Source organism: Boleophthalmus pectinirostris, unplaced genomic scaffold (assembly GCF_026225935.1).
Source record: "Boleophthalmus pectinirostris isolate CB_2022bp ecotype Guang Dong unplaced genomic scaffold, ASM2622593v1 HiC_scaffold_21, whole genome shotgun sequence".
Lineage (NCBI taxonomy): Eukaryota > Metazoa > Chordata > Actinopteri > Gobiiformes > Gobiidae > Boleophthalmus > Boleophthalmus pectinirostris.
Genome location: NW_026571175.1, coordinates 23,541,786 through 23,560,807, shown reverse-complemented (window position 1 = coordinate 23,560,807; position 19,022 = coordinate 23,541,786). Strand labels below are relative to the sequence as shown.

Below are 19,022 nucleotides of genomic sequence, written 5' to 3'. Positions count from 1 at the left end.
GAAGAAAACCTACTACATTTAACAAATTGAGCTTAACTATAAAGGTGAGGTGAGGTAAGGTAAGGTCCCTGTAAATTTGTCCTCTGCATTTGAGCCATCCTTCAGTGCCGCTGGGGCATCTTCTCAGGAGCAATGAGTACAACAATACAGCGCGCTCAGGGACCCATCTCCATGATCTTGTTGCTAGGCTTGGTCAGAACTACCTTAGCTTGAGGATTTTTATGTAATGCATGTTTTGGTTAATGGGGAAAACCGGACTGCATGAAGGAAACCCCACCCACACATTGGCCGAAACATGCAAACTCAACACAGAAAGGCCCCAAAACCTTCTTGCAATGAAGTGAGTGCTAACCAGCATGTCAAATGTAGAATGTACAGAGGAAAACTAAGATGCAAATGATATTAAATGTACACACTTTTGATAATTGTATGTTAAGCTAGGAAAGATTTGTCTGTTTATCCCTCCTCAGAAATGAAATCCTTTTATATGTATTACCAAGTGGCGCCCCCTAGAGACAGCACTGTGGACTTGCAGCAGAGCACCGTTGTCCTCATACACCTCTGCAGACCACAGGCAGCAGTTTATATGAGCCCACTCATTCTGCCCCATGTACAACAGCCGGCCTTGGTCCTGTTGAATGGAGTGATGACAAATTAATAAAGGAAAACAATACTACTTAAAGCCACTCAGAGCCATGATGATGACCGCTGCCTAGGCCCGCAGATCCTCCATCAGAAAAATTACACAGAGCACCTTTAAATGTTTTTTTTTTTTTTTTAATCTTTGCACCCCGGCTTCTCAACCGTGAAAAATGCTCCATGGCCGTAATTATTATTATTTTGGTTGTAGTCATTCATAGAATTTAATCCCCAAATTCAGTACAAATCCAATAATACTGACATTTCATGTCTATGGTAGGGGGCGCTATTGCGGCGCCATAGTAGGTCAAAAATGAGATTTCCTACAAAGAAAAAAATAAATAAAACCACAAACTTAACTCTCAGGAGAGAATAAACCAAGAAAAAGATTTGGAATTGAAAAAAACTCAATGATTCTCTCCAGAAAAAAAACAAGCAACTGCAAGACCAGATTAATTTACATAAGGAGATCCGGTACTTGTGCAACTCTGCAGTACAGGAAAATAAGCATCTGAAGTAAAAACGTTCAAACTTCAGAAAAGTCAGGAATAAGACAGATGATTTGGAGATGCAAGAGCTCAAAACTTCTCTCCAGAAGAAAGACAAAGAGCTAGCAACCCAAATGAATACATACAAGGAGATCCAATATCTATGTAACAGTTCAGTGAGAGAAAGTGTCCAGAGAAAACACTGAAAAACTTACACATGGAGCAGCATCACCACTTTGTTGACACAGCATACACTGTCTCCCATCTTTTGTCTTATTGTACTCATGATCATGGACGAAACCTATTATAGTAAAAAAAAAAAAAAACAACAACAAAAAAAACAAACCTTTATTTACCACTGCTTTAAAATCACGTATTTGCACAATGAAATTTCAAGAATGACATGACAAAAAATTTACTGAGATGTGAATACTGTGCAGTTATCGCCTATATGTACAGGAAATTAGTCTAAATGCTCATTTGTTAATTGAGACTGAAAAGGGGAGGGATTACAGTAGTATTTACTTTTTCCCATTGCCTTTTGGAAATAAGCAAGCTATATTTGACAATTGCTTTTGTTTGCAGTTACACAAAAGACGTATTTATTTTTTCTATTATACATATGCATGTTTTATGCAAAAAATGTAACAAGGATTTGCCAATCCTTACCTCGTGTTTGAAGAGCCAGGGTGGACAGGTTTGAGAGTGGCGCCCTCTGCTGGTATGACCTCTCCATCCACTGTGCATAGCTGTGCTCTTTGGATGGTGGGAGGACGGCCTCAGGGAGCATACCACTAAAAAGGCAAAAAGAAAATTGCAATGCAAACTTCTTAAAAATATTCTGTTAAATTAGTGAATATTGCTTTGAAACTGCAAAAATGTGAATAATGTAGTAGTAGTTTACCTTGGATATTGTTCAGAAAATGAGTTGCAGTTTTTTAGATGACTCTGAGGAAACCAAACAAATATCCGTTCCATCAACTGTAACAAAACAAAACAGAAAAAGTTTAGACATAATTTAGCCTTAGCGTTAGTCTTTACAATAACAGGACAAAGATTCATAGTATTATTGTAAGTAAGCATTTTTAGTAGAGTAAGTATTTGTGAAAGACCTTATGAAATGAGTGAACTTACTTTGACATAATGATCTTTGGCTGCGCTGGTTCGTCTTTGATCCTCAGGAAGCGCCTCTTCCTCCTTTTGCCACTTCCTCAAAACAGAAGCCACATCGGCATGGAAGGTTTTCTGGATGCGCAAAAAACATGATAATGTCAGAACACGTTTTATAAAATACTTAGATGCAGTAAATGTAAAATGTAAGTGTGGATATACTCACAACTGAGTCATAAACAGCAGATTTGAATTTCTTCTCCACAGCTTGAAGATCACAGACTGAATGACCCCTGTTGTATTCTGGAGGCTGGGATTCGTAGCACTGCAAAATAGAATGAAATGGAAAATGTTAAAATGTACAAATGAGTCTGGAAAAAGCTATATAAATTCCACATTATTCTACTTACTCATTTAGTGAAGTATGAGATTTAGTTTATTATATCAGAAAGTTTTATTGCCATTGTCAGTGTCAACAAAATTCACAAACAACGAATTTGCTTTGGTGTTATGGTGCAACATGAAACAAATAATAATATAAAAAATGATAAAACAGGGCATGCAAAAAAATAATTGGTTAAAGGTGTTTAAAGTAACTGGTGTAACTGGTGGTATTAGACATTTAATTAATCAATGAATTCTTACCCGTTTACAGATTAGGAGATGCTGAGTGGTGCTGGAGGAGAGGAGGTCTGTGAGCACTTCTTGGAGCTGAGCTGTGAGCCTACTCTGGAGCGCCCCCTTCAGACTGCTGCCCTCAGGTGTATTGCACGGAGAACAGGTGAAAGGCATCTCCTCCGCTAGGCTTGAAAATAACTCGAACAGTTCCTCTGTGACAAGAAAGAGTTGCTTAAACCACTGCTAAATCTGTACTTTGTTAGAACCAACATCATTAATTAAAAGTAACAGAAATGGGTTTTAAATGTTTTTTTTTTTTTTTGTATAATGCAGACCTGAAATCCCTTCACATTTTGCATGAATCCAGCGGTTGCACTTTGAACACTGAATCTGTTCATGTTGGCTGTTGTCTTCGTAGCATTTTTGGCAGATGGTGCAAAAGTTTCCTAAAATAAATAAATAAATAAAAGGTTAGACAATTTTTTTCTTTGTTATTATAATATATTGTGATATGAGAGCTACTGTGTCCAAATAATTTCCCTTGTGGATCAATAAAGTTTGTCTAAGTCTAAGTCTGAAGTCTAACATTTCAACCTAATATTACTTCACATAATATTTGTCTGACCTTTCTCATACAATGCAGTGCAGTCAGGACAGAGATCCTGTTTTTGGTTCCAGGCCAAGTCCCACGTCTTCCCCCGGGTCACGCCACAACTTTGACATCTAATACAAGTCATGCACACCTGGATAAGAAATAAATAATGGTAATAGTTTTAAAATACAGAAATGGGCAGATAAATGGTAGTGTACAATGCATTTATTTACCCAGGGCACGTCACAGTTCAAAGGTTTGGGATAAGTTGGTCCTAAACATGAAGGATGGTATGAGGTTTGGCATCGCCTGCACTGCAAAACAGGCTGAGGAACAAAAGTTAAGTAAATACATGATTTTCTATATTCTACAGTTTTTTTTTAGCTTTAATATTTATCATGTGAACCATAAACATTTCAACTCAAAAATAAAACGTCAGAATACCTTTGAGGATTTGCTTTTACGTCCGCACACGTGACAAAACTTGCAGCGTCGACAGCACCAATTCTCCTTGTTCTCCTCTTGGGGGCGCTCTTCAGGTAATAAACAAAAACTGTGGAAAGGCTCACAGCAGATCTGGCAGTAAAGCATCTGTTGGGGATTGCAGCACATTTAAATTAGTAACAATGGGTAACAATGTTTATAAAAATGTGTTTTGTTTATGTTACCTCGTGTTGTCCTTGACTGGCACAGAGCAGACAGACTGGCTGAGGTGTATTTGGGAGAGAAGCCAGGACACTGAGGCCCCCCATCAGCCACACGTTCTCCAGAGCACAGTCCTCCTGATACAACATGGAGTATAAGCAGTTAAGAATAAAAGTATGCATTGGACATATATTTAGCACACAAAAATATGATTAATTACTTTACTATTCTTAATTACTTTGCTTAAATGTATGACTTCTTTCATTTGCCATATGCCATTAGATTTTGTTTTTATTTTTTCATAATTTTTCATTCAGAAACATAATTGTGAAGATTAGAGGTGGGAGATGCATAAAAAATAGCTTTTTTTTTTTTTTTTTTTTTTGGACAAAACTCGTCTTTTGTCAATAACAGAAGCTAATCAAAAGGCTCCATAAGGACAGGTTAAAAATAAAGCTTAATTTACACTTGCCATACTGTTTAGCACATTTCTGGATAGTGTCATGCCTCCAATTATTAGAATATCATGAAAATGTTCAAATGTTCAAAGCTTTCAAGCATCATTCTATGTGTAATTAATAGGGGGGTGAAAAAATATTGAAATATCGATATATCGTATCGTTTAATGTGATGATACAGTATCAATATAGGTGGCTTCTGTATCAATATATCACCAAGAATATTTTTTGGCATATTTTACTAAATTATTTTGTTACAGTGCTACAGTTGTTTAGAGGAAGGAAACTCGTTTAACATGACATATTCACTGTTTCGATGATTAAAATGTTTGCGTTTCATATGAATTTGGTTTAACAAAGACTTTTAGAATCACAGCCATGACTTAAACATAATTTTTTATTGAACTGTATCGAATCGATTTGAAATATATCATAGTGAATCGTATCAAATCGTAAGATCACTGTATCGAAGTATGTATCATATTGGCAACGTCTGAATGATACCCAGCCCTCGTAATTCTATCTATATAATATGGATTTGCTTCTGAAATGAATGATAAAAAATATTAAACTTTATTATATTCAAATAATTGGAGATAATATATATATATATTTTTAATGTATAAAAAGTAATTTGTCCATATAGATTTTTGGTATTTATTTAACAAAACTCACCTTGAAGTCCACTCGAATCTTGTGCTTGGTCTGCAATGGGGCCTTTAGGGAAAATCCATTAGTTAACCCCGACCCGTTCAAGGAGGCGTACTCCAAAGGATTCTGGGGACGAAGGAAATAGTGTGCGTCAGTGTTGTGACAGTGTCTCACAACTGTCATCTGTCCTAAAAAAGCGCCTCCATCTTCTTTAGCTCCATCTCCACGATTGTCCATTGGCTCCATTTGTGTCCCCTTTGACGTTTCAGTGTGCACTTCAATAGTGTGAGATGGGACAGGTGCAGCAGTGTTCGGAAAATTGTCGTTCACATTTAAAGTTTTTTGGTCCTTGCATTTTGGAGTGGTAGGATAACAAATACGAGAACACACAAGGGCTTTCAGAGCACTAAAATTGAAGTTTTTTTTTTGGTCTTTTTGAAGTGGCGTAGGTTTGTGCAAAGATGCTTGGACTAAAGTGTTGGGTAATCGGTGCAATCTCAAATGCATTGATTTTTTCGCAGAATGTGAATTTCCGGAACATTCTTCTGAACTGGTGCAATGTCTTTTTGGAGGTCGAAATGAATAAGGTGACAAGTGAAACGATCTTGGTTCTGACCACTCAGGGGGGAATGACAAACTACTGTGCAAAATCGACTCAGGCAACCGGGACAGTCGTATTTTTGGCGTGCTGTTGCAATGTTTTATGTCCCGTGGAGAGTGTGATTGAAAAGGGGGGGTTGGATGGGATAATGAAAGGTTAGTAGAGTCCAAGAGTTTGGGGAGTGGAGTTTGTGTATTTTCTTGAGGGACAGGAGATGCTAAAGGTGGTGATGTTTCAGTAGCTTCAGTAGCACATTGCAGGACAGTGTCGGGCAATCGGTTCAACTGAATAATGAGGGTGGAAGTTGGACTCATGGGGCTTTTTCCAGGCATTTGGAGGGAAAGAGAGGTAGGATATTTTGTTGGTGACAATATGGTATCAGCCTGAATATTATCCACTGACTGTGGCTGTTGCAGTTTCAATGATACATCAGATTCTAGGACAGAGGCAGGTAATGAGTCCAAGGGCAGTTTTGATGGTGTACTTGTAGAGGAATCTTTTATAAGCCAAGATGAAAAGTGAGGATTTGTTTTTGTTACAGTGGTTAAAAATGTAGCCGATTTTGAAATTGTAGAGCACAGTTCTATAGGAAGAGCTGAAAGAGAGGCTGGAGATTTTGTCGGAAGAGAAGCACATTTGGGTTCAGCCTGAGTGGGAGATTGCGAGATAGGGTCAGGCAACTGATCCGGAAGCAATGATGATGGGCTTGTAGGGCTCTTTCCATTCACTTGGGGAGAAGGAGGGTCAGGAGATTTTGTTAGAGGTGATGACAGTTTGGGGCTGGCCTGGGCGTAGGCTTGCAGGACAGAGTCAGGCAATCGGTGCAAGTGTATTTGAAGTTTCGGCATGGGGATCCTGGGAGGGCTCTGGTCTGGTTGAGGTAAACTGCTCTCCATCCCTTCGACGCTTTTCTCTGGTTGTTCCTGTGAAGGAGGGGACTGCCTAAGCCAACCAGCAAGACTGCAAACTTACACTAGTACTATTCACATGCAAAAGGCGGCAATTACAGGCCAGCTGATTTGAAAAGAGCAAGAGGAAAGTGTATTACAATTTGAAAGACAGCATTGGGTTAGCCAGAAGTGGGAAATTGTGAGGTAAGCAAGCACAAGCAACAAAGCAAATATAGGTTAAAAAAAACTGTCAACACCAAGAAACAACTAAACTGACTATTCTTATAATATTCTTATAATAATCTTATAATATTCCACCTAAAGCCATTATTATATTCTTCCTTAATGTCTCCAGGTGAAAAAAACAATGTATACTTCAAAAGTGAGGAACAAAAGTGTGGTGGCTTTAATCAATCAAAGTAAGCAGCAATAATTTTGAATAATTTTTTTGGTAATAGGCCAAATAAAAAATAATTGCATAAAAATATATAATTTATATTTTAACAATATTTTATATAATTATACAACATAGTATTACCTGAGAGTCAACAAAAAAGTACCTATTTTCACACCTATTGACATCTACGTTTAAACTGAAGTAAAACATGCAAGCATAGGGTCTACAAGCTTAATGATCATAATAAAAAAGAAACAAAAAAAAACACTGCAGAATCTCTCAGTGTTGTTTTCTACTTCAGTCTAACCAAAAAGGGCAAAGCAAATACAAGCAAAGCAGCAAAAAGCCATGCAGAGGTCAACTCCAGATTATCTCGTCTTGCTTTGGGAACAAAACCAGCTGTGCACATCTAAAGGGCATCAAGTAATACAAAGAACTTATAAAAAATAACTACAAATTATGAGAATTCGCAGTCTGCCACACGAATAGTTCACATTAGAAACATCTAAACAAATATTTTTTACAACTTCAACATGGTAAATTGGAAAATGGCTGGAAATGGAGATGGGATGTATGAAAAAAATAAAATAATTGAAATAAAAATGTTGTACATGCTTAAGGTTATAATTAGTCCAGCACAAATAAGTGTGAGAGGTGTCAGAATATTAAAATTATGAGCACCACAAAACTACCATGAATTTAAATTCTTAAAGTGACTACACTTCACTATAAAGAAATGAATTAGTAAAGAGCATGCATTTTGTAGAGAAAAGAGGAGTAGAAGATCCACAAGACGTATGACAAAGAACAGAAATCAATGGAAATAACAATGGAAAATTATCAGAAAAATCACCCCTAATCCCAGAAAAATAATAGCAGCGGAGATGCAAAGTGTGGCTGTAGTATTTTTTAGAAAATCTTGTAAAAGTAGATCCATAAACTTGATCCATTCATAAAGTCAAAGATAGTATGCGTTTAATTATGATGGCTAATTTATGTCAATGTATTTGATAAAGCAATCTATATATATCTGTTTCTGTATCCAAAAATACTACTTGAGCCAGGGCTTAAAAGGCAGTAAAGGGTTAAGTGAAGGAAAGCAGTGAATGAGTTTATAATTACCTTATTAGAACGAGGTTTGAATCCTTTAGTGAAAAGTCGGCGATGTTTCAGGGGTTCAGCGTCTGGCAGAAACTCGCCATCCTGAGAAGTGAGGCCTCAAGAAGAAGATAAAAATGTAAGGATAACGTTTTAATGGGGTTTTGCGATTATGATAGGGATGTGCAATAACCGAAATATTGTGATATTGTATCGTTAAAAGTCTCATAATAATATCGTGGGCCATCACAATATGTCGAATCACAAGTGTCTCTGCTTAAATTCACTGCTGTGGTGCAGTAGCTAAAAAAAAACAAAAAAAAAAACAGAGGGAACTACATAGACCATGATCCTTAGCAGTTTCAGTGCAGATTACATGAGGAAATAACTCATTAAGCACTTTTACATCTTAATTCGTCGTATTATAACAGTACCAAAGGCTTGTCATTTCATTTTAAAATGAAAAAGTAGCATATTCACAATTTTATAAGCCTCCACAAAATATCGCAATAAGTATAATCTTTTTTCATCTACTTTTCTGTCATAATGCAAATAATTAAGTTTTCATTATGTAGATTGAACTGAAACAGAGCAAAGGATCATGGTATATGTAGTTCACTTTTTTTTAGCTGTTGCTCCACCATAACAATAAATTTAAACAAAGAAACTTGTAATTTGATATCTTAACCCCCAATATTACTGTGAGATTTTTGACAATACAGAATCACAATATTTCGGTTATTGTCACATTCTTTATAAAATGTACCTTGGTTCCTGGCGCTGGTCTTGTTCGTGGCCTTGCTTTTGTTCTCCTCGTTCCCAGGGTCCTCCTCGTCTGAGAGTAGGTTGCTAAATGAACGTCGCTTCACGTTTCGCAAAGATTTCTTTTTTTCTTCAACCGGCACCAATGAACGAGCAACGCGAGCCACATATTCTTTTGACTTAACTAAAAAATAAATGAAACACAAATGGGTTGATACTTATGTTTTCTTGAAGGTGCAGAGTGTAACTTATCTGGAGAGTGTCCGCAACCTGATTAAATTGATCTGTCTTGCATTTATTCAACTATAGGTGTTATTTATTGCTCTGAAATACCTTATTACTTCTTCCTGTGAGTGGGTTGCCCCTCCGCAAATCTAACCTGTAATTTCACTTACAAGTCTCCATGGAGATTTATGGCCATACTGTGGAACATTGTTGGCACATCTCCATGGAGACGAACAGGCAAACAAGTTCGAGCTCCAGCAGACAAGTTACACAGTGCACTTTTGAGATCTAAAGCAGTCCAAAACATTGACACTTACTTTTGTATGGTTTGAGAATGCGTGCAAGTTTAGCCTTTTCAATGCGATCACATCTTCTGTATCTAAAAAAGGAGAATACAAAGAGTTGAAAAGTTTGAAGGGTTTTATAAAATTTAACTAATGAAGTTTGTGATGTTAAAGGGCCCATATTATGCTATTTTCTGGTCAAAATTGCATGTGGTTTCCTCATCAAAAACATACCTGGAGTTGCGTTTTGTTTCATTCACACATGTTTAACACACAAATTCTGCATAATTATTTCTCCACAGAAAACACCACCTTGTGATGTCTTCGGGTAATAATTTGGATAATTTCAGCCCTGGAATTGCCAATCTCGAAGAAATGGTAAAAGGAGCTGTTAACTTAAAAACTACCACTACATCACGGGGTAGAACAGAGCATTTTGAGCTTTGGAGATGTAGACAGAGTAATAATAAAGAATTGCTCAAACATGTGTGAATGAAACAAAACACAACTTCAGCTATGTTTCTGAGGACGTAACAACATTCTAACATGGCTTAAAGCTCACAAGTGTCAGCATAATATAGAACCTTTAAGTTTATAGGCAAACATACATGCAGCACTGCTTCTTGATGTTGAATCCTCCAAACTTGGGCTTGTCCAGGCACATGGCGCACTTGGCACAGTCCGTCTCCACAAGGCAGCCCTCACACTCGCCACAGCGCCTCGATCGGCTGCCCCCTGCGATGTACCGGGACTGGACCTTTCTCTTAAACTTCTTCTTCCTGCTCCTCCTCTTCAGTGGGATGTGCTCCTGTGCTGGCACCCATTGAGCGGCGTCCGGGTCTGACAGCTCATCATCGTCCTCCACCGCACCTGACAAAGTGGAGCACAGGTGATTTAATGTAACTGTTTTTGTCTCTAACTGTTTGACTCAACAACAGTGACAATAATAATAAAAGAAAAAACTGAAAACGAGAGAGTGGCTTGTGTTGGCTGGGTGTTCATTGAAGTAGCGAGTTTGGACACCACTTCCTCACCTTAAAGTAGGTGGAGCTCACTTGACCAGTGTTGGTAAAGCTTTCCAACAGCGGTGGCTAATCTGTGTGTGACAAGAAATATTTTTGCTGGCAAATATTGTATTCTTCTCTACATTCAGCTAAAGCTATTTGTTTATAGATTACACTACTAATTGATTACGACGTATTGATCTTTTTTAGTTTTGACTTCAATATCTGCTACTGTCACCAAGTTAGCTTTGCAAACATATGCAGTCTTAATGTAAAAGCAATAAATTGATCAACTATTCATTCACACCTCAATCACACAAGTGTACTGCTGAAGCAACAGCTGCCCTGTGGCAGAATGAGAAGACTGATAAGCTTCCTATTAACAACAACCAAACACAAAGTCAAGCAAACCCATCCAGGCAAGGTGTGTGGGTTCCAAAAAACACAATAAAAGTGTAGCAAGGGGAGAGCAGAATTTGAAACGCCAACCTTCCAGTTACAATGTCGGCACAATGAAGAAGATCGATTTCCTACCTGATGAATATGACTTCTCTTCGAGGACACAAAAAAATAAATAGTTTGGTTCTTCTTGTCCAGTAAACTTGAGTAACATGGTTTGTACAAGTGTAACATTGTGTTGGAGCATATCTCCTTAATATGAACTTTTTTTAATCGCTTGTTAGGTCCAAACAAGTGAAGCTGTGTAAACCACTGCACTTTTGAACAAAAACTTTTATACAGATATTCCTGACCATGAAGCCCTTGGCCCCAATCCATACCTTCGGTTGTGGGGGAGAAGGAGATGCCCTCCCTCTCGTGAAGTGGCAGAGCGCTGAGTCGAGGGATGTCGTCTGGAACCATCGCGCGTGGCTGCCCCAAAGCCACAGCAGCTGCTCGGCACACGTGCTTGATCCTTGGACCAGCCAGGGGTTGCTCCTACAAAAGAAAAAACAATATTTGTATTTGTTTATTTCCTCTCAACACTTCTATGGGATTGTTATAATTATCGAAATGTCCATGTCTTTTTTTATACTTTTTTTCCTCCTTAAGTTCACTTCTCACTAGGCTTGTCATGATGAAATACCATGTTTCAGCTTTCATATACTGAAGCTGATAATTTATTTTGGGGCTCAGTATTTATCACATCGAAAACAATTTCTTTACAGCAGTGGGGACATTTTTTTTATATTTTTATGTAATACAATTAGATTTGAGCTGTAGAGGGTTGAATAAGTAAGTAATTTTTGGTTAATTCTGCCCTTTAATTATTGAAGATAATGCCTTTTTAATGATATACTATATTTAAAAGTCTGTTTACTGGCATTATCCTGTGTCCTGTCATTGGCATAAAGTAGTCTCAATATTATAGTTTATAGTATTTTTTTGTAGCAATATATCGTGCTTCAAAAACTGTTACAGTGACAGGCCTATTTCTCACTGTAACTGATTAAATCCACCCATCAGTTACTTAAGAGCATTACGGAGGCTAAATAAGAGGTGTGGGTGGGAAAAGTGTCTTCTGTTTAAGCACAGAACTACATAAAACAGAAATGGTGAATCACAACTTTCAGTTTTTACCCCTATTTTAAACTAAAATCATAATTTACCTGTGGTCCATATTCTTTAGAGTGGAGGCCATGTTTTCTTCTCCGCCTTCTTCCCCCGGCTGCCATCAGTGACTCCTTCAAAGTACCAAAACAAACCATTTAACATCATTGCAATTGTAATTGTATTTATAAATTATCTTTTTACTCTGTTTTATCTATTTAATACTATCTCACCTGTGTTATTTTGAGCTGCTTCTGTTGGTCGATTTTGATGAGTTGGACTTTGGCTTTTCGGAGCATCCTCTGGAGCATCCTCTTGTTGGCGCCACTGAGTCCGAATCTATGGCCCGCTCCACTCACCTCCGCCCCCTCTATGGTGTGGGCCACTGTAACCTCACCTGAACAAGATACAAGATATTAGCATAAATAAAATAAAATAAATTGTCAAAATTCTTAATAAACCTTTTTTTTTATATATAATTAGAGTAAAAGGATGAGGTGTATTTCATTTTAGAATCTGACAAAACTGATTGAACTTGAAGCCACATTTATTATATCAAATACCTTCCTGTAAATGGTATACTCCACAATATCTAGTGTACTACGGATTATTATCGTTGACAAATTTTAAAAGTAATTTCACATTCTTAAACCCATTTTTGGTGACTGTTTAGGGCTTGACATTAAGAATTTTCAAGTAAATGAAAGAGTGAACGGGGATATAAAACCTTTTTCTGACTAAATGAGCCAAGTTGGGAGAGAAGGGCATGTAGTCATACTTTTCCTACATCTCTGGAACCGAAAACACCCAAACTTAAACACTACCAGGCAGAAGTTTGAACTACTTCTTAGACACATATTGAAGTCATAAAATATGTGAAGCAAGGTGTATGGTCTCAGCAAAGAATAAAAATGTTAAATATGTGTTATATTTTAGACTGACTCCACCATTCCACCATTCCACCATATCCACCATTTTGTGCAAATTTATAAGTGAAGGAAGGCCCTCTCAACCCTCAGCTGGGACCTGAGAAATAAGACTACAGTCACTTTGCGCACTCTCTGTACAACATATTCCGGTCCATGACGAGTGGAGTAGTGAGGCGGTTCAGTTACAAATGGAGTAGTGAGGCGGTTCAATTACGATCCACGCCATGCTTCAATGGTACAAGCCCCACTCACAGGGCACATGGGGCACGTAGAGAAACCCCGGTCGTGAACCAATATATGTTATTCCCAAAAGCACAAAGCGGCAAAAGTGGTGTGGCATCTTCATTTTTTATTCCCCATTTAGACAAGAGTTTTCGGGAGGAAATCTGTGTGCATACGGTGACGCAAAAGTGTGTAGAATCTGAATGTGTATGCATGCCAGGAGGCTAGGTGGTGATGTATGTGACGTAAATGCGTACGCGACGTGAGCAGATTTGACCAGAGTTTTGCGTCTTGGGCAGTGCAGACAGAAACGCTATGGATTAGCGTATTAAACTTTTCCACTCTGGAGGGTGGTTTCAGATTTTTGTGTTTTAAAGCCCCCAAAACGCTGTCAGTGTCTAAACGAAAGCCACTTCCCATAAAATATTTTGTTCTTTTTATCCACAAGCGTTCTCGTGTAAACAGGCCCTATAATAAAATGCTTCTGTAGTTGGTTACTGAGATTGTAACAAGTAGGGCTAATTCACATATTGTCACATTTCAATTTGGTGATAGGCAACATAATATTACCGCATTACTAGATGTAATTAACGGTTCTGGCTGGGATAAACATGGATTTACACTTTATACTGGGTGGATTATTCAATTACAAGTGTTTTTATTGACCAGATCTGTCTTGACAGAGCAAAAACATCTCCATGGAGACAAAGAGGTGGCGTACCCTCCACCAGAAAAGTTAAATGGTGCACCTTAACATAAAATGAAACTGAATACTAGCGATTACCAACATTGCTCAATTCTAATAAACAAAAATGAATGTTAAAATAATAATTACCTTCCATGACAGGTACTTCTTCTTTAACCATCAGGTCAGTGGTGGCCACTCCCACACTCGCATCGACAGACACAGCCAGTTTCCTTATGGCTCCAGGACTGTCTATCTCCTCCATTTTAATCTTGGACCTTCTCTTCCTTTTCTTTTTAGCCGAATCCTCACCATCCGCTAAAGATTCCCCCTCAGTTTCAGACACACCTTTCTTTCTTTCAGCCAGTTGTGATGTCAACTTTTTCAGATTTTTGTAGATGTCCTGACTGCTTCCCGTACTTTGTTTAGTTGGCGATTTCACGTGAGAAAATGGACTCTCCAATCCAGACTGTGAATCGCTGACTTCTGTCATAACATTTTCCTCGAATCCTAATTTAGCCTCAACTCTGTAAGTCCTCTTTCGTGTTGGCGTTATATCCTCTTCCAAAAACCTTTTAGGGATTTTGATAACGCGTGAAGACCTACCACTTGCAGTCAGAGGTGTTGAATTGTTAGAGCTAGCTTCAGCCTGTCCTGGGGTGAGCTGTGGTGTGCTATCCGTTTTAACGGGCACCAGTTCATATGTAAAAAACTTGTTTTTCTGACGTGGCCGACGCTCTCCTGGGACACTTGCTGCTTTCTGGACATGTTTTGAGGGTCTCGAAATCATTTTGGATCTGGACTTCTTTCGTTTTAACAAAGCCAAATGATGAGGTGCTTTCACTTCCTTCTCTTCTCCCTCATATTTATCATCTTCTGCACCTGAGTCTTTACCCCCTCTTCTCCCCTTTTGTTTGTGAATAGGCAAAACTCCTCGCTTTCTGGCATCAGGGCTCTGCTGCTCTGTCTCTGTCTCAGTCTCAGTCTCCTCATCTGTCGTTTCATCACTTTCCTCAAACTTGGAATCTCGGTCTTTATGCCTCACACCTGGGACTGTTTTTGATTTCCTTCCAGTTGAGGTAATAGCTGTTTGGTTTTGCATGTTACCGGGGCTTCTGATGGATGCTGCTGACGTTGCACTGTTACCTGAGTCCAATCCAACTGGCTGTTTGACCATCTCTGTACCACTGTCTTTACGTGACCTGGGCACAATTTTACCAACAACAGCAGGTTTGGCCGTTTTCTGTACAATTTTTCCAAGAAGAGGTTTTGATCCTGGAGACATGTCTGCAGGTTGTGGAGACTGTGACTGGCCCAAAGGTGAATGGGGCAAAGTTGTGGTACCAAATCCAGTGAAATCGTCCTCCTACAAAAAACAAAAACGTGACAAAATTATAGTTAATAGTTTGTAAATAAATACATTCCAAATTTCGGAATGGAGAATCTGGGTAGGGATGTAACAATATACAAATCTCTCTGTAAGATATTTTCACAATAGGCATCTCACAGTACAGTATTTATTGTGATATTTTGTAGATGCTAACAAAATTCTCAATATATAACATATATTTTGTTTTGTCAAAATCCAAACAATTAAGATTAAAATTTGCTTATAACAGTTATTTCTTCATGTATTCAGCACTGAAATGGAGCAAAGGATCATGGGCAATGTACTTCCCTTTTTAGCTATAATGCTGCACTATAAATAGACTACCTTTTTAGAGGAGAACAAAAACCATTAGTATTCAAATGAATATGTTGAAAATGATGAAAAAGTTTTACAATCTACTTTTTTTTTCAATCTATTTTTCCTGTAAACGCCTCAATTCTGGAGTTTTAAACATTTGCATAACAACATTTGCAGGGTCTATACACTCACTAAGCAAAAGCAACTTAGATAGTAATTAGCTGTAAAACCAGAACAATTTAGTAGTAACTCACACCTTGCACTTTAGGACTAAAAAGTCTAAGAACCCTTAAGCTTGTACAGAAATGTCTATAGTATGGTTATAGTACACTTCACATAGATTAATAACTTTTCAATAGGCCTGTCACAATAGTTACTATTAGGGCCCGACCGATATGGATTTTGATGTGGCCGATATGATACTGACATAATGGAAATTGAAGCTGCCAATAGCCGATATAATCGCCGATATATTTAGTGATGTAAAAATACACTGTAAATCTTGAATTGTTTAAAAAACTTAGGTTTGGCTCTGGTGGATTTTAAATTTGGTTTATTTAGGCAACATTTATTGTTATTCTGCTTCTTTATGTCATATTTACAGATAGTAGGTCGGCCTAATGGCATTTTTGCATCACATTCTAGCTACTAGTGATGGGTATTCCAGTTCTTTTTAGAGAATCGGCTCTTTTGGTTCGGCTCACTAAAAGCAGCTGGCTCTTTCGGCTCCCAAGCGGCTCTTTCGGCTCCCAAGCGGCTCTTTCGGCTCCCAAGCGGCTCTTTCGGCTCCCAAGCGGCTCTTTCGGCTCCCAAGCGGCTCTTCAGATTGTTTTGTTGCAAGCAGGACTAAACCAGGACTGGACCAGGACTGGACCAGGACTGGACCAGGACTGGACCAGGACTGGACCAGGACTGGACCATGTGCAAAACAGGAAACAGGACTAAAACAGAACTGAACCAGGACTGACTCAGTCTCCATCTCTCTCCCTCTCAAGATTAGTCCTGGTTTATTTATTTTATGCTGAACTACAGCCAAATATCCACGTTTTTCTATCCTATGCACACGCATATTTCTGAAAGTTTTGTTTTCAGCCCCTGCCCGCTGTCAAACTATCATGAGTCTGCATGCAGCGTGAAGAGAAAAAGTGAGAGAAAGAGAAAACACGGCTCCCAATAAGGAGCAGGCTCCCGTCGTTCGCTTCTAAGAGCCGTTTCGTTCGTGACCAACCCATCACTTCTAGCTAGTAAAGAAACTACCACTATTAGCCTTTAGCCGTAAATGCGTGCACGCCGCGGTAATTAATTATATGCGCAAATTTCATCATTCACACCTCTATTCACAGCTCATTTACATATCAATGCTGGTCCAGTAACATATACGGCCAATATAGTCACTTTACAATAGGCCAATAGAAGCGAAAACAGCCTGTTTATGTGTGGGAGCTACAGCAGCTAATCATTAACCAAAAACAAATAACCAAAACTAGCTTCAAAGTCGACATATTTCCAACACTCACCGCTCACACAGGCTCCTCCTCACATCACAAGTCTCCACTAATAATTGTCCTTTTGTCCGATTGTCCGTAAAAAGAATATAATCTCAGTGTTTGGATCTGTGTCTGCGGGTGTAAAAAGGAGCACGTGAGTGATGTGACTCTGGGGGTGTGTTCAGGGACAGTACAGACACACGCAGACAAATGACTCCGCAGATGCGGAGCCACATATTAGGACATTTATCTGTCTGTAAATTGGATTAAATGAACATAATGTAGAGAGTCAACGTTTTATAACGAGGTATAACATGCCCACGTGAAATATCAGCCCATATCAGCAAACTGATGTTTCCAGCGCTCATATCGGCCAATAATATCGGCCAACCGATATATCGGTCAGGCTCTAATTACTATATCGACTTATCATTCAATACAGGAAAATTGGGTCTTTATTTATTGTGTGTACATATTCTTCGCATTACTGGGACATTTTTTATTATTTTTTGGCTATATGATAAGACTTAAGATGAGAAAGGTTGAATTAATTACTTCTTTGACTCACTAAAGATGCAAACTCAGCACTTAAGTGTTTCATTCTGAGGTTTATTTATTGCAGTTAATACTTTTTTTTTTAAAACAATGTTGTAAATTTAGAATAGTTTTGGGGTTTTTTCAGTCTGCTCTTGGATTTTAGTGTCAGTGATAATTTAGTTTCAATATTATCGTTTATAGTCTATTTTCTTAAGCAATATATTGAACGTCAAAATTAATTGTATCTGTTTTTTCTGTTAATTGGCCAAGATTATGGATTCAGGATTGTTGTAAATTGGCATCAAAACATGATACAGGCAGTAGGCTCAATGGTGCGTGGGCTGAATAATTTCACTTTGGTAATCACTGATCGAAATACATGTAAAATTCACTTTCATTAACTTTGATTGAAAAGTACAAACCAGAGCATTTTTTCAGTCATAAACAATATTATAGGCTACAATTTGCCTCCAGTTTCTCTGACAATGAAAGGGTTACAGGTCTTTATTTGATTATCGCTGATTGACTGCCCCAGCTCTGCCTCAGCTCTGGCCCAGCTCTTACTATAATGTTGCATCAGGACTGTTCAGTTTCAATGCACTAGACTAGTCCCATCAGTAAAATCTTCATTCAGCATATTTGCCCTGTCTGCTTATATACTGTATAGGTATAAGCCTATCCAAAGGAATATGTTAAATGACGCCCAACTAAAAAAAAAGTATTAGATTTGTATTTGGTATTATGTAATTAATATCCATTAACTAAAAGTTAAATAATTTCTATAGTAGGGATTCACAATAACTACATTTAAAAGGTGCATTGTGTAACTTTTCTGGTGGAGGGTCCATCATCTGCTTGTTTCTATGGATATGTCATTTCTCTGCCTGTATGCCACAGTATGACATTGAAGAGCTTTACCTTACATTTTTTAATTACAGGTGGTTTTATAGCTCAAAAAACAGGCATTCTGACAGTGAGTGGGGTTGCCTTTCCACATATGCAACCCTGTAACATGGTCCGGGTTGGTCTCCATGAAGATATAAAGGTTTAATGCCATACTGTGAAACATTCCAGACAAACCAATAACTTTTTCATGTAGAAAAGCATTTGATGAACCTGCCACCAGAAAAGTTACACAATGCACCTTAAAGCTAAAATGAGCATAAAGTATGAACATGAACAAAATCAGGTCTAAATCATAATGAGCTCAGATCTAAAAGACAACTCCAAAACTAAGGTATAACTGTATTAAACTCAGTTTAGAGCAGAAAATACCGTCCGCATCTATCCATACTGTCACTTACATCAGAGTTTTAGAAAAGACCTCCCTCAAAACACAATGGAAGACACAATAGTTACAAGTATTGTTACTTACATCAGTCCAGGTCAATAAAGAAATGGAATAAGACTGAATTAAGTTTTCTCAAATGAAATAACCCGAGCTCTGCAGAACGTTTGCAGAACG

At 38.1% G+C, this 19,022-nt stretch overlaps 1 protein-coding gene across 2 annotated transcripts in view; it reads right to left on the bottom strand.

The window, feature by feature from the left end:
- Nucleotides 1–19,022, bottom strand: part of kmt2ba (lysine (K)-specific methyltransferase 2Ba) — a 39,001-nt gene that overhangs the window by 18,627 nt on the left and 1,352 nt on the right. The window contains exons 2-22 of one of the 2 annotated variants that reach the window (XM_055157682.1): nt 13,997–15,212; nt 12,244–12,407; nt 12,070–12,144; nt 11,242–11,398; nt 10,067–10,328; nt 9,492–9,553; nt 8,954–9,133; nt 8,212–8,306; nt 5,226–6,725; nt 4,116–4,229; nt 3,892–4,038; nt 3,681–3,773; nt 3,481–3,598; nt 3,191–3,301; nt 2,883–3,067; nt 2,464–2,562; nt 2,262–2,372; nt 2,032–2,108; nt 1,797–1,921; nt 1,343–1,428; nt 497–631 (exon numbers count right to left, since the gene is read on the bottom strand). In XM_055157682.1, coding sequence (XP_055013657.1) covers nt 497–631; nt 1,343–1,428; nt 1,797–1,921; nt 2,032–2,108; nt 2,262–2,372; nt 2,464–2,562; nt 2,883–3,067; nt 3,191–3,301; nt 3,481–3,598; nt 3,681–3,773; nt 3,892–4,038; nt 4,116–4,229; nt 5,226–6,725; nt 8,212–8,306; nt 8,954–9,133; nt 9,492–9,553; nt 10,067–10,328; nt 11,242–11,398; nt 12,070–12,144; nt 12,244–12,407; nt 13,997–15,212 — 5,112 coding nt within the window. The remainder of the gene's footprint in view (nt 1–496; nt 632–1,342; nt 1,429–1,796; nt 1,922–2,031; nt 2,109–2,261; nt 2,373–2,463; nt 2,563–2,882; nt 3,068–3,190; nt 3,302–3,480; nt 3,599–3,680; nt 3,774–3,891; nt 4,039–4,115; nt 4,230–5,225; nt 6,726–8,211; nt 8,307–8,953; nt 9,134–9,491; nt 9,554–10,066; nt 10,329–11,241; nt 11,399–12,069; nt 12,145–12,243; nt 12,408–13,996; nt 15,213–19,022) is intronic. The other variant, XM_020925852.2, reaches the window with a different exon arrangement.